General features: G+C 45.6%; 1 protein-coding gene and 1 long non-coding RNA gene across 3 annotated transcripts in view; one reads left to right on the plus strand and one right to left on the minus strand.

The window, feature by feature from the left end:
- Positions 1–517, minus strand: part of SLCO3A1 (solute carrier organic anion transporter family member 3A1) — a 375,521-nt gene extending 375,004 nt beyond the window's left edge. For both annotated transcript variants that reach the window (XM_061394315.1, XM_061394314.1), the window contains exon 1: positions 259–517. In XM_061394315.1, the coding sequence (XP_061250299.1) occupies positions 259–438 (180 nt within the window). In that variant the 5' untranslated portion in view covers positions 439–517. The remainder of the gene's footprint in view (positions 1–258) is intronic.
- The window catches only part of LOC133234133 (uncharacterized), a 102,246-nt gene continuing 86,791 nt past the window's right edge, over positions 179–15,633 (plus strand). The window contains exon 1 of the long non-coding RNA XR_009732035.1: positions 179–261. This is a non-coding gene — a long non-coding RNA (uncharacterized LOC133234133). The remainder of the gene's footprint in view (positions 262–15,633) is intronic.

The following is a 15,633-nucleotide window of genomic DNA, read 5'->3' on the forward strand; positions in this document are numbered from 1 at the left end:
TGCCCGCTGCCTCTCTTCCCCGGGTCCCCCCAGCTCCCTGCCGGCATCCACGGTCCCGCCGGCTCCCCGCTCGCCCAGCAGCCCGGGCCGGCAGCTCCCCCGGCGGCCGCCTCTGCACCACTCGCCAACCTCGTCGCCGGGCGGAGGTCATGCCCGCCTGCCCCTCGGCGCCCGGGCTGCCCCCTCCTCCTGCCAGCCGGGCACCTGGGAGCCGCGCTGGGGAAGGGGCCCGTGGCGGACTTGGCACGGGAGACTCACCAGGTAGGCGCCCACCGTGCCCTGCGCCAGCATCAGGGCGCACTCGGACACCAGGAAGATCTTGATGTTGGAGAAGCAGGACACCTTCTTTTTCTTCTTCTTGTTCCTCTGCGCTTCGTCCCCCTGCAGCTCGCCGCTCCGGCCGCCGCCCGACGAGCCGCCCGGCTTCTTCGCCTGCATCCTTCCCCCGCCGCCGCCGCCGCCGCTTTCCCGCTCGCGCTGGGTGTCGGGGCCGCTGCCGGGCGGGGGTGCGCGCGGCGAGGCTGCGTGCTGTCCCCGCCCCGGGCCCACGGCGGCCGCCCCCGTCCTGCCGGGGCTGGAGAGGTGGAAGGCACAGCTCTTCGCAGCCGCCGCCGCGCTCGCCCCCCTGCCTCCTTCTCTCCTCCTCCTCCGCCCTCCCTTCGCCTCCTCCTCCGGCTCGGGCTGTGCCAATCACAGGGGCTCCTCTCGCCGCCCGCCGCCGCCGCCGCCTCGCCGCCCGCGGACGCCCGCCGCTGCCATCGCCCGCTGGCTGGGGCCCGCGGGCCGCGCCTGCCCTCGTCTCCCCTTCTTCTAACGCGAGGCCCCGGCCTCGATCGCCGCTGCGCGCGCCCGCCGCGCCGCTCCGCGCCACCCGTGCGCCCCGGGGGAAGGCGCGAAGATACCGGCCTGGGGGCGCAGAGCGCGGACCTCCAGCCAAGGCTTGGGAGGGCCCGGGTGGCCCGAAGCACGCGGGAGAGGGGGAGCCCTTGCGGAGTCAGGGAGCGGGTGCTCCGGCTGGCACGAAGGCCGTGCCCGGCCCCTAGAAGGCGCTGCGGAGCGCGGGGCGCCGCCGCGGACACTGGGTGGTACTGCAAGGGGAACTCCGGGCGCCGAGGTGGGGTGCGAAGGCTCCCCCGCGGGGCGGGGACCTAGAGCTCCGACCTCGGGGCACTTAGGAGGGGAGGAACGGTTTCTAGGAAGAGGAAGAAGACCGCGTCCCTAGGAAAGGGTTGAGGTTTTCCCCTACCAACTCCGCCCGCCCGGCTATTTCTGGGGACAGATGTTGCGCTCTGGGCCGTGGGGACGCGCCGGAGGTCAGAGCCGCTGAGGCTTCCACAGCCTGCCGGCCTCTGCATCTGCTCTCCTAGGCCACTGGGTGTGCTCAAAGGTCCCAGACCGAAAGAGGAGAAAAGAACGGAAGCGCAGCGAAGGAGAAGTCCCATTAACCCATCCGGAGCTGCGCGGTTCATCCATCGCCCCCAGCCAAAGGGGTCTAGGTGGCTGCAGGGTCGCAGCGACCCCAGCAGAGGGCCTTGTGCAGCACGCTTGCGTGCCTGGAGCCCATCCTCAAGAATGATGTGGCCACGCGGCTAGAGGCCGCGGGAAGGTATTAGCCACAGGCCTGCCTTGGTCCCCACCCCTCCCCTAGCTTTGTGGTCGGGCCCCTTCCTTGCCTTGGCCTGAATATCTGGGCTCCCCGTCGCAGCCACTCTTTTTAGTCATTACCAGGAGTTTGGGCCACAGGGTCTGCTGGTCCCCAGACGGCATTTGGAAGTTCAGTGAAGCCTGGAAAGGACTGAACACTCCTGGTACTGCTGAGTACCAGGAGGCACTCAGCATCTTCCACTTGGTCCACTGGGGGGCTTAACCAATCCTTTGAAAAACCTCTCCTTGATAACTGTAGAAAATTCTGAAAGAGATGGGAATAGCAGACCACCTGACCTGCCTCTTGAGAAACCTGTATGCAGGTCAGGAAGCAACAGTTAGAACTGGACATGGAACAGCAGACTGGTTCCAAATAGGAAAAGAAGTTCGTCAAGGCTGTATATTGTCACCCTGCTTATTTAACTTACATGCAGAGTACATCACGAGAAACGCTGGGCTGGAAGAAGCACAAGCTAGAATCAAGATTGTCAGGAGAAATACCAATAACCTCAGATATGCAGATGACACCACCCTTATGGTAGAAAGCAAAGAAGAGCCTCTTGATGAAAGTGAGAGAGGAGAGTGAAAAAGTTGGCTTCAAGCTCAACATTCAGAAAACGAAGATCATGGCATCTGGTCCCATCACTTCATGGCAAATAGATGGGGAAACAGTGGCTGACTTTTATTTTTTGGGCTCCAAAATCACTGCAGATGGTGATTGCAACCATGAAATTAAAAGACGCTTACTCCTTGGAAGGAAAATTTATGACCAACCTAGACAGCATATTAAAAAGCAGAGACATTAGTCTGTCAACAAAGGTCCATCTAGTCAAGGCTATGGTTTTTCCAGTGGTCATGTATGGATGTGAGAGTTGGACTATAAAGAAAACTGAGCACTGAAGAATTGATGCTTTTGAACTGTGGTGTTGGAGAAGACTCTTGAGAGTCCCTTGGACTGCAAGGAGATCCAACCAGTCCATTCTAAAGGAGATCAGTCCTGGGTGTTCATTGGAAGGACTGATGTTGAAGCTGAAACTCCAATACTTTGGACACCTGATGCAAAGAGCTGACTCATTGGAAAAGACCCCGATGCTGAGAATGATTGAGGGTAGGAGGAGAAGAGGACTACAGAAGATGAGGTTGCTGGATGGCATCACTGACTCGATAGACATGAGTTTGAGTAAACTCCGGGAGTTGGTGATGGACAGGGAGGCCTGGCATGCTGCGGTTCATGGAGTTGCAAAGAGTCATACACGACTGAGCGACTGAACTGAACTGAATAACTGTGTTTAAGAAAAAGACCCACTCTTCTAGGCTCCTGGGTACCAAAGCAGGCTTAAATCTGAAACTGAATCATAATTAACACTTGTATAATTTCTACTTACTCCCAAAGAACTTGAGTGAGAAGGAATGGTGTAATGGTGGGGGGTGTTGTCTTGCCATAACTTTTAAATACAAACTGATGCTTCCTGCTGTGGGCCCAGACATGATCTCACCTAGGCTTGGTGTTCCTTACAGATTCTCCCCTCCCCTTGTCTGGGCTGTCTCCTCTCTGAACTGGTTCTCACCACAGAGGTCTTTTTCCGTTGCCCCTGATCCCTGTCACTATCAGCTATCCCATTCCCCAAGAGACTATCACCTTCCTGGAGACCCTCCCTTTCTCTCCACATCCTCCCCTCACTCAGAGCCAAGTTTTCCATGGGTCATTCCTCTCACACCCTCAGCCCGCTCTGGCACTCTGGCATCATGACAGCACCTCATCACTTTTTCCCAAGAAGACCCTTGATGAGCTCACCCCCTTCCCTGCCTTCCAGACTGTGAGCTACAAAGCTGAGCTAAGACCCTTTACTCGCATCTGAACAGAGAGACCTTGTCACTATTGAACTAGCTTTCAAAGTGCAGTCTAGTCCTCGAGTCTTATTTACATACTTTGTGATAACAAGAACTAATGTCTGTTGTATGCTGACTCTGGCCAAGCACGGTTGTTCTAAGTGCTTCACCCACATTTACAGTTTAAGCCACTCGACCACCCTCTAAACTAGATACTATTAGCTCTGTTTTACAAATAACAGGCCCAGAAATGTTAACTACATTTACCAATGTCACAAGTATCCTGTAAGTGGCAGGACCAGCCTTTGAAACCAAGGTGTCTGCTATCACAGCCCCAGTTTGGAACTCCCTATGTATTATCTTGTTTATCTGTTTATCACCCAGTGGTCTGTTTCTTGGGGAGGGTGGGATTCATATTGTTGCTATTTTATAAATGGAAATTCAGAGATGTAGAGTGACCAGCCCAGTGTCACACAAAAGGGACAGGACTTGTATCCAAGTCCAGCTCTCTGTCTATACTACATTGCCTCCAGTACAGTCCAGAAGGGGCTTCCCTGGTGGCTCAGTGGTAAAGAATCTGGTAGCCAATGCACGAGATGTGGGTTCAATTCCTGGATCGGGAAGATCCCCTGGAGAAGGAAATGGCAACCCACTCTAGTATTCTTGCCTGGGAAATCCTGTGGACAGAGGACCCTGGTGGGCTGCAGCCCATGTGGGGTGGACACGACTGAGCGACTAAAACAGCCCATGGGGTGGACATGACTGAGCGACTAAAACAACAATGAAAACATTCCAAAAGAGGGATGACTATTTTTCATTTTTGACCATTTATTTTACATAAAACTTAACTGTCTGTAGAAAAATCAAACACTTTTGCTGTCAGAGAAAGGATTCTGGAGTAGGGTTGTAGATTCCTCCTACAATTAATGGTAAGCAGCCATGAAAATAATTCAATGCCTAAAGCCTTAAGAATAATCAAAGTCAGCCTGAAGGCAGTCAGGCATTACGAGGCCCAAAGCTCAGCTTCTCTGCACACCAGTGCCAAATCGAATCTCTGAAACCAAGTTTTGGGTGAAGTAGTTTTGGGCTTTATCACCTTGCCAAGCAAAAGGGGCCAAAGTAGGCTAATGCCCTCAACCATGTGTCCCAGCTTGGGGAAGGGAGTGAGAAGTTTTATAGTAACTGCTCAAAGAGGGTATGATCTGTTTGTGGACATTCTTCTGATGGGTTGGTGGTCAGGTAAGCAGGAGTCAGCATCGTCAACCTCCAGGTCTAACTGGTCTGGGGTCTACAGGTTTGTTGGCAGCATACCATCATTAATCATTAACTTCTCCCACCTAGAGGGGGTTTCAGTACCTGCAGAATGAAAGTGAAAGTGTTAGTTGCTCAGTCATGTCCGACTCTTTGCCACCCCATGGGCTGCAGCCTGCCAGACTCCTCTGTCCATAGGATTCTCCAGGCAGGAATACTGGAGTAGGTAGCCATTTCCTTCTCCAGGGATCAAACCCAGGTCTCCTACATTGCAGGCAGATTATTTACCATCTGAGCCATCAGGAAAGCCCAGAATAGCTCAACGATGTTGTTCTGTGTATCCCTCGATGGGGAAACAGGATCTTACCCCAAGGCTGCTCTTGACTTTCTCCCTGGTCTTGCATCCCCTCCTTCCCCTAATTAACAACTGCTTGAATTTGTCCCTTGGAACTCAGAGAATGTCATGGTGGCTGAATGAAGGCTGGTTCCTATAATCAAAGAAATGGGGGACACAGAAAGTCTTTGTGCCCGGGAGCCCCACAGGCCCTGCACGGTACCAGTTAGCCCCACGACAGTCAGAAGGAAATTTGTTCAAACTCATGTCCACTGAGTCAGTGATGCTATACAACCATCTCATCCTCTGCCGCCCCCTTCTCCTCCTGCCTTCTATCTTTCCCAGCATCAGGGTCTTTTCCAATGAGTCGGCTCTTCGCATCGAGTGGCCATAGTACTGGAGCTTCAGCCTTGTCCTTCCAGTGAATATTCAGGGTAACTGTCTTCATATCTGTCGAGCACGTGAGTGCTGATAGAGTGCTCTGAGGTCCTGTGTCTCACTCAGCTCTTACAGCGTGGAGAGCAGGTCTTTATTAACCCCATTTTACTCATGGAAAGAAAGCAGCAAGTGACTTTGGGAGCTCATGGCTAGCTGGTGGCAGGAATTAAAAGCTGTATTTCCCACCCTAAATTGGGGGAGCACCGAGGAGGAGGGGGAATGAGATTAAGAAAAAATTTAAGCTTCCTATGATCTGGGGTGACCCCTCCAATCAGCTTCTGAAGTGGACCATCATGTCATGAGCAAAACATTAGTTTAAACCCCATCCACCAACTGGGCGACCTTGACTGTGGCCTCGAGGAATGATGTAGCCACCATTTCTAGGCTGCAGCCTTTTTCGTTTATCTGCCCCGCCAATGGTGGATGATGTGTTTAGAACCGGTCACCGTGAGTGAGGCTTTCCAGGTTGCTCAGTGGTAAAGAACCCGCCTGCCAATCCAGGAGACATGGGAGGCTTGCATTTAATCCCTGCATTGGGAAGATCCCCTGAAGAAGGAAATGGCAACCCGCTTCAGTATTCCTGCCTGGTAAATCCCATGGACAGAGGAGCCTGGTGGACTATGGTCCATGGGGTCTCAAAGAGTCAGACCACACAAAGACAATTGACCACACATGCATGCAGTATGAATGTGAATGACTGTAGAACCCTTGGGGTTATTTTAGCCTCTCAACTCCTTCCTGGGACTAGGTGATTTTTCTTTTTTTAAAAAATTTTTAAATTTTTAATTTTTGGCTATGCTCCATGGCATGTGGAATGTTAGTTCCTCAGTCAGGGATTGAACCCAAGCCCCCTGGATGTGAAGCACAGAGTCATAACCACTGGATCACCAGGGAAAAGTCTGACTTTTCAGAGTTAGATAAAAATCTTCTAGCTGAGGCTCTGATTCCATGAGCCCTTACTTTGCTGTTAAAAGTATTCCAAACACTGAGATGCTGCCTGTACTCTGGAAATCTGACCTAGGGAAGCATAAAGAAGATTGAGTGACATGGGAAGATAAACTGACTTTTTATTCCTAAAATATTAAGAAGCTGCATGGATATGCTTAGTGGTTTGAACTTGGAGAGCTTTTCTCTCCTGCTTTAAAAAGCACCATCAATTCATTCCTGTAGGAGAGAAGTGGGTTAACTTCATGGGCATGGAAAAAAAAAATGACAATATCTTCCACTGTTACTGGACTGTGGCAAGATTTCACAGCAAGCAGCCTCAATGTAATTCAACACAATGAGAAACCGTTGTTCAAGTAATTCACATGAACTGTCTTTTGCCAACTTCAATTTTGTTCACAGGCAAATACAAAGTTGAAAAATAAATGCAAAGAATGATTTCTGATTGTCACTGGAATGGAAAATAGATGCTTAGATATTCACCCTATGGATGGATTTTTCTTTTCTTTTTCTGAAAATACACCAATCGTGTATTGTGTCAAACCAAGGATAGAATTGGGGCTGGGCCAACTTCTTTGGCCTGAAAGTAATATTTGGGCTGAGTTGAAGCTTATTTCACCTTCTTAGGGTTTTTCTCTCCCCACCTCCACTTTCCAATTAGCCTTATCCATATGTCTCTCTACCATATAGCCTGTGTTTGCTGCTTTCTATACCCATAGTTCTGTATTTTTAATTACATGTCTTAGTTTGAATATATCTTAAACTCAACTAAGAAGTAAAAAGGATAAGCATTAATGTGGATGCAATTTAAAAAACAAATCCAAGTGGAGAAACAGAAGGAAAAAAAAAAGCTAATGAAGGATAGGTATGAGAAAATATGGTTTTTAGAAAATGTTATATTTATGGAGAATGAGTTTTGTGATAAAGGAGAAGAAATAAAAGCAAACATGTACCAACATTAGTGTATCTAGGGAGCTCACCATTTGCTACCTTCTGTTGATATTTCTGGGGCTTCCCTGGTGGCTCAGATGGTAAAGAGTCCGCCTGCAATGCAGGAAACCTGGGTTCCATCTCTAGGCCGTGAAGATCCCCTAGAGAAGGGAATGGCTACCCACTCCAGTATTCTTGCCTGGAGAATCCCATGGAAGGAGGAGCCTGGCAGGCCCCAGTCCATGGGTTTTCAAAGAGTGGGACACGACTGAGTGACTTTCACATTCATTGATATTTCTATATAGTCAAAGCAATGGTTTTTCCAGTAGTCATGTATAGATGTGAGAATTGGACCATAAAGAAAGTTGAACACCCAAGAATTGATGCTTTTGAATTGTGGTGCTGGAGAAGACTCTGGGTAGTCCCTTGGGCTGCAAGATCAAACCAGTCCATCCTAAAAGAAATCAATCCTGAGCATTCATTGGCAGGACTGATGCTAAAGCTGAAGCTCCAATATTTTGGTCACTGGATGTGAAGAGCCAACTCTCTGGAAAAGACCCCAGTGTTGGGAAAGATTGAGAGCAGAAAAAGAGGACAGCAGAGAATGAGATGATAGCACCACGGACTCCATGGACATGAATTTGAGCAAACTCTGGGAGATATTGAAGGACAAGGGAGCCTGGCGTGCTGCAGTCCATGGGGTCACAGAGAGTCAAATATGACTTGGTGACTGGAAACAACAACAAACTGATATTTCTGTAAATAAAATGTATTTATGCAAATAAGCCATTAGCTTCTTAAGGGTGGAGAGACTATCTTACTTTAGAAATAACGGAAAATTTCTTGCTCAGGGTCTAACAGACCTCCTGCCAAGAACCTTGATATTTTTGACTGGAACAGGAAAATAACCCAGAAGGGGTCCAGATTTCTAGACAACTTCCTTCCAGGTACTCTCCCCAGGGACCCACTTCTCCAGCCCACCAAAGTACATCCTTCTTGCAACAGGAAGTGCCCCTCTCAGCCCCTTTCACTGACACCACGCTTTTACTTTTCTTTCTCAGAAAAGGAATATCTCAGCTCTGCTCCTCATCTCTGAACGATGCATGCCAATCTTTGTAGCATTATTCTAAGGATGGGTACTGACAGCAACTGTAGGCAAATGAAATCAGCCAGCACTGAAAACGTCTGCAAGGCATCACAGCATCTCCAGCCAAGGAAGCTGGAGACTCAGAGGTTAATATCATGGCAAGAGTCTCACGGGTTCTAAGCTTGGCAGAAAGTGGCCACAGCTGCCCGCCTTCCTGAGGGGCGGTGGGCTCTAAGCCTGTGTCCTCTTGGCAGGCACAGCGCAATGCAATGCATTAACTTGCAGACTGATCTAAGTGATAAAGGGTTCCAAGGAGAGGATAGACTAAGATCATGAAAGGGAATCCACAGGTTCAGGTGCCCCTGAGCCCTAAATGGAGAATGTGAAATTAGATACAGATGAGAATATATAAAGAAATTATAAACAGATGAGAGGAGGAGCACCCCACCTTAGGTTAGGGTCCTCCCCACAGCCCGCCTTCCTTACTAAAGCCTGTCTAGCTCCTGCAGGGCATTCTCCTCCACTGTGGGGTGACAGGCAAGGGGGTGCTCAGGCTGTGATACACCGAACAAGAAGGCTGCCCAGTCTCTGCCTGTCACTGGCTGATTGGTTGCTCTCCTCTTCAAATTTATATGTTGATGTCCTAAGCCCCTCATTACACAAAACGTGGCCCTATTTGAAGGCGGGGCCATTAGAGAGGTAATTAAGGCACAGTGAAGTCATACAGGTGGGTCCAAATCCAACAGGACCGGTGTCTTTATAAGAAAAGGAGCTAAGGACACAGAAAGCACAGAGCGACAGGATCTGCCAGTCAAGAGAGAGGCCTCAGAGGAAAGCAGGCCTGCAGACACCTTGATCTCAGACTTCCAGCCTCCAGAACTGGAAGGAAGTAAATTTCTGTTGTTATGCCCCCCAGTCTGTCATATTTTGTTATGGCTGCCCTAGCGAGCTAAAAAAATACCTCAACCCTCTCCCCGGCCCTGGGCTCTCACCCTGTAATCTGGCCAGAATTAATTAATGTTGGTTCCTTGGGCTCACCATGCTTCCTCCTCCTCCTTTTGCATCTGCTCTTTCCTCTGCCCTTACCGCCCCTTTCTTCAGCTCACACCTACTAGTATCTAAAGATGCACCTAAAGTGTCACCTCCTCCAGGAAGCCCTTAAGATTACCCTCTCCCTACTGCCCTGCCAACTCCCCCACCGCCTCACTCCTGCCTACATCCCATTACACCTATGCCGGCCTCTGCTCTAGCATTTATCCCATTGGTGAGGACACTCACCTCCTTCTTCCTGTCCAGACTCTGATCAGCGTCTTTCATCTCCCTAGTTCTGCCCCCAGAAGAGCCAGGACCCACGTGATCAGTAACTAGTACTGGGAAGAGAACCAAAGAGGGAAAACAGAAGAAAAAGTCACCCTGCCCCGCTAGATGGTTCAGATTCTAAAGGAATTTGGAAAGGAAGCTGGCAGATAAGATTTGGATCCACGTAAACCTAAATGAAAGTTGTGGGATTGAAATCTGACTTGGAAGATCAGAACTCAAATTGCAGAAAACCCAAATGATACAGAATCAAGCTCGAGAAGGTGTCTATCAATGTAGAGAAAAGAAACAGAAAAAACAAGATGAGAGAAAAGATGGGTAATTCAGTTGATCAAAAGTAAATAAAGACTTAATATATGGATAAGAAGGACCCCCTTGAGGAAGATATAACTAAAATGATGTTGCGGCAACACTGAAGAAAAATAATGATGGAAGAAAACTTTTCAAGCTGAGAAAATAAGTTGAATGTACAATTTAAAATAGCACACAATTTCCAGGCAAAATTAATGAAGGAAGGTACACAATTTGATATGATCTAGCAAATTTCTTTCGGAGAAGGCAATGGCACCCCACTCCAGTACTCTTGCCTGAAAAATCCCATGGACAGAGGAGCCTGGTAGGCTGCAGTCCGTGGGGTCGCTAGGAGTCGGACACGACTGAGCGACTTCACTTTCACTTTTCACTTTCATGCATTGGAGAAGGAAATGGCAACCCACTCAAGTGTTCTTGCCTGGAGAATCCCAGGGATGGGGGAGCCTGGTGGGCTGCCGTCTATGGAGTCGCACAGAGTCGGACACAACTGAAGTAACTTAGCAGCAGCAGCAAATTTCTTTGAATATGAAGCATTTTTTAAAAAATCTTCAACTATCTAGACAAAACATTAAACTCACTTATCATCAAATGAAAATAGGCTGATTTGAGAATGCATCACACAACTGATGCCAGACGATAATAGAGCGAAGTCTAAATGATACTAAGAGAAAACGCTTATGACTCAAGCTGAGATGTTAATCTTCAAAGAAAACAAAAAAGACATTCTCAGTTATTCTAATCAGGGGTTCAAAAAAGATACCCCAGGCCCTTTTTTTGAAAAATTTACCGAAAGATAGGTTCAAATGGAACAAATATTACTTAAGGACAAAAAAAAAAAAATCAAGAATATCAAAAGTGGGTTCAAAAACATTGTAATAGTCCAAGCCAAATGTGTAGAATTAAGTTTTTTAAAAATGCTGTATATAGAATATCGGTACAGATGGAAAGTTTTTGTTGTAGTTACTTCTTAAAATAACTAAAAATAAAACTAGTAATAAATAGGTTTATAATCCCAAATGATATTGGCAATGAATGTGGGAAAGAAGGTATGTGGAGAATTAGAAGGGTACTAAATTCCTCATCTTATAGAGGAATGAATTATTATATTATTCATGAATTTGATAATTAGAGAACCTATACATTAAACTGTAATTTTGAAGAACCAAAGTAGAAGAATTCAAAAGAATTTTTTTCTTCTAAGTCGCTTCAGTCGTGTCCAACTCTGCGCGACCCCATAGATGGCAGCCCACCAGGCTTCCCCGTCCCTGGGATTCTCCACGCAAGAAAACTGGAGTGGGTTGCCATTTCCTTCTCCAGTGCATGAAAGTGAAAAGTGAAAGTGAAGTCACTCAGTCGTGTCCGACTCAGCGACCACATGGACTGCAGCCCACCAGGCTCCTCTGTCCATGGGATTTTCCAGGCAAGAGTACTGGAGTGGGGTGCCATTGCCTTCTCTGATTAAAAAGAATATATACTTATAAAAATGGGGAAAATAAAAACCAAGAAAAATTGTAATTTGGGAAGAAAATGAAATAACACAGTGGTTCAAATCATGGGCTTGAGGCAGGAAAACCTGGTTTCTGAAAATGGTTCTCCAATTTACTAATGTTGGTCCTGAAAATTTACTCACGTATTCAGAGCCTCTCTTTTCCTATCTTTAAAATTGGAATAAAATACATATTTCACAGGGTAGTTGTGGGGTTAATAGGAAATCTTTGTCTAAAGAAATTTATCAAGAAATTCCTTACCAAACTAGGAATAAAACTACCATATGACTCAGCAATCCCACTACTGGGCATATACCCTGCAAAAGTCACAATTCTAAAAGACGACACATGAACCCCGTTCACTGCAGCACTGTTTGCAATAGCCAGGAAATGGAAGCAACCTAGATGTCCATCAGCAGATAGATGGATAAAGAATGTGGTACACACACACAATGGAGTATTACTCAGTCACAAAAGGAATGCATTTGAGTCAGTTGTAGTGAGGGGATGAAGCTGGAGCCTGTTATACAGAGTGAAATAAGTCAGAAAGAGGAAAACAAATAACACGTATATATGGAATCTAGAAAAATAGTCCTGACGCACCTATTTACAGAGAAGAAATGGAGATGCAGACGTAATAGTCTGGTGGACACAGCGGGGGAGGAGAGGGCGGGACAAGTTAGGAAAGTATCGTGATGCATATACACTCTGTGTAATATACACAGTCACGTGTAATATACACGGTCATGTGTAATGCACACTCTCACGTGTAATGTACACTCTCGCGTGTAAAGCAGATAGTCAGCAGGAAGTTGCAGTTTAACATATGGAGTCCAGCCTGATGCTCTGTGATGACCTACGGGGGTGGAATGGGGGCAGGAGGCAGGCTCAGGAGGGAGGGGAGATGTATATGTATATTTATGACTGATTCTCGATGTACAGCAGAGATCCCCACAACGTTATAAAGCGATTCTCCTCCAATAATAAAAAGAGAACAATGTTGGCATTTGATACAAGGTAGGTATTTTTAACAAGTTAATAAAGAATCATGTTCCATTTGACAAGTTTTTAATTAGCAGTAGATATTGAATTTTATCAAATGCCTTTTTGCTCTCAGTGTTAGTCAAGTGGGCTAACAGCAGTAACAAATGATCCTCAAAATGTTAATAGGTTATATATAGAAAACAGGTAACTAATGAGGACCTATTTATAGCATGGGGAACTCTACTCAGTATTCTTTAATGACCTGTATGGGAAGAGAATCTAAAAAACAGTGGAGATATGTATATTCATAGCTGATTCACATTACTGTACACCTGAAATGAACACAACATTGTATTATAAATCAACTGTACTCCAATACAAAATGTTTTTAAAAAAAGAAAAAAATTAATCCAATACTTAGCCTAAGCATGAATTGGAAAAGTGAGTTGCTGCCACCTGGGCCAGCAGGGACTGGATCACCCTGATTTGGGATGGTGCCAAGACGCTGAGCAGGTTTCTGGGCCCACACTCCCGGGAGCTGGCTGGATGTTGGATTCCCACTGTAGGCATGTGGGGTTGGCATGGGGCACTGCCTGGCAACTGATTCTGGACTGGGTGCCCTAACATCAACAGCAAGTTTAAGAATAAAATCTAATTATACTGACCCCCAGCTCAGGCCCCTCTGGTATCTGGTGGTGCTGCCTCCTTCCATCTGCCTCTGCAATAGTCCATGCTCTCGGGAGGGACCTTGAGGTTAAAAAAAAGAAATTGAGTTGTTGTTCATCAGTATTAACATGGTTTTTGTTTTCATTTTCACTTACATTAAAGGATTGAGAATGCTTGAGTCTCCCCAGTGTTCCTCCTCAGCGAAGCTCTCCTAGCCGTGTTTTCTGATCCTACTCCTCACTTGAGTCTTGATCTTTTAACCTTCTTTGATTTGGCTCCTGTTCTAGATTTCTGATCAATTGCACAGACGTGACACTTAGAATGGTCCTTTGAAAAATGAACTTGCCCATGACCAAGTGTGAGTTTGTCTTTGTTTTCAGGTCTGCAGCTGTTTCTCATGTCACTATTTAGATTCAGTTCCCTGAAACCCTGCCTGAGTAAAACCCCCAGATATCCCAAGTGATTATCCAGGATGAGTTAATGGAGAGGTATAACAATAAATTTAAATGATTTAACCTCTTGTATTAAAATATTGGGGGCTTCCCTGGTGACTTAGTGGTAAAGAATCTGCTTGCAATGCAGGAGACCTGGGTTTGATCCCTGGACTGGAAAGATCCCCTGGAGAAGGGGATGACAATCCATTCCAGTATTCTAGCCTGGAGAATCCCAAGGATAGAGAAGCCTGTTGGGCTGCAGTCCATAGGGTTGTCCAGAGTCAGACACAAATGAAGTGAAGACTTCAAGATTGGGTTAAGAAAAATCCAACTGTGACTTAATAATAAAAAAACATATCCAAAATAGAAGGACACAAATAGGTTAAAATTTTTTTAATGAATAAATATTTACTAGAAAAATAGAAACAAAGTAAAAATAGAGATAGTATTATAAAATTTATACAAGAATGGATACAAGGCCAAATAATACCAAAAGAGTCAAAGAGTACATAAAAATGTGCATCCTAAATGAAGACATCAAAGAATACACAGTTTATGAAACAGATATATAAAGTAAAGATGCATAAGAGGAAATGGACAGAACACTATTATTTCATGTGAGCCCTTTACAGAATGACTAGTCTTTGAAAAAACAAGTAGACAAAGTATATACATTTCAAGGGATTTGTACTATAATTAAAATGTACTTAAGACAAAACCAAGGAAAACAGAAGAAAAATTTTTCTAAAGATAAGCATAGAGAATTGAACAAATTTTTAAAAATAGAAATAGTAAAGTTGAAATACAAATTCAAGAACCGCGTTTTGTTTTAACACAACTTGAGAACAGATGAAAAGTAAACAGAAAAAACAAAATATAAAAGTAGAAATGAAACAAAAATAAAAACAGGAAGATTTTAATAAGTATGAAAATATTATTTTAAAATACTATGCTAATCAATTTGATAAAATGACTTAAATGATTATTTTATGGCAAATTTTACCCAACTCAATGGTACCCCACTCCAGTACTGTTTTCCGGAAAATCCCATGGATGGAGGAGCCTGGTAGGCTGCAGTCCATGGGGTCGCTAAGAGTCGGACACAACTGAGCAACTTCACTTTCACTTTTCACTTTCATGCATTGGAGAAGGAAATGGCAACCCACTCTAGTGTTCTTGCCTGGAGAATCCCAGGGACGGGGGAGCCTGGTGGGCTGCAGTCCATGGGGTCGCACAGAGTCGGACACAACTGAAGTGACTTAGCAGCAGCAAGACCTCTGAAGATATCTCACTGTCTGCAAATTTCACTAGTGATAACTTTCAGACTTTCACAAAGACAGATAATTTCATAGTATATAATTTTTCCAAATACAAAAACAAAAGCTAAGAATATAAAGATTCATTTTATGAAGTCAGTGTAGCACTAATATAAAACAGACAAAAACGGCACAAAAGAACAATAAACACTATCACGGTTTTGTAGTGACAATATTTAGGTTAAATACTCAATGACATGATGAAAACCAAAAAATAAGCAATGTTATCTTTCTTAATGACATAGTGATTCTAAAGTTCATTCATAGGAATATAAAAAATTAAGAATATATTAAAAAAGGAAAACTGGGCACTTAGGTTAAGGAGGCTTGTCCAACTAGGATTTAAAACATATTGCAAGCAACATCAAACAAAGCAGTATGGCACTAGTTCGAGAACTGACAGCTGATAAAATAGAGCAATAAGCCTTAAAATAGACTCTAGTATACATTCCAGCTTAGCAAAGAAAGCACAACAAAAAATGGGAGAGGTTATTCATCAAATAATTGAAAAAAATTGACTAACTCAAACAATAGCCTCATCATACAGTAGCCCGAAACACCACTGAAACAGATGGATTAAAGAAGTATACATAGACAAAAATATAAGTAAATAATTATCAGATTTCTGGAGAGGGAAAGACATTCTAAATATAAGAGC

Source organism: Bos javanicus, chromosome 21, assembly GCF_032452875.1.
Source record: "Bos javanicus breed banteng chromosome 21, ARS-OSU_banteng_1.0, whole genome shotgun sequence".
Lineage (NCBI taxonomy): Eukaryota > Metazoa > Chordata > Mammalia > Artiodactyla > Bovidae > Bos > Bos javanicus.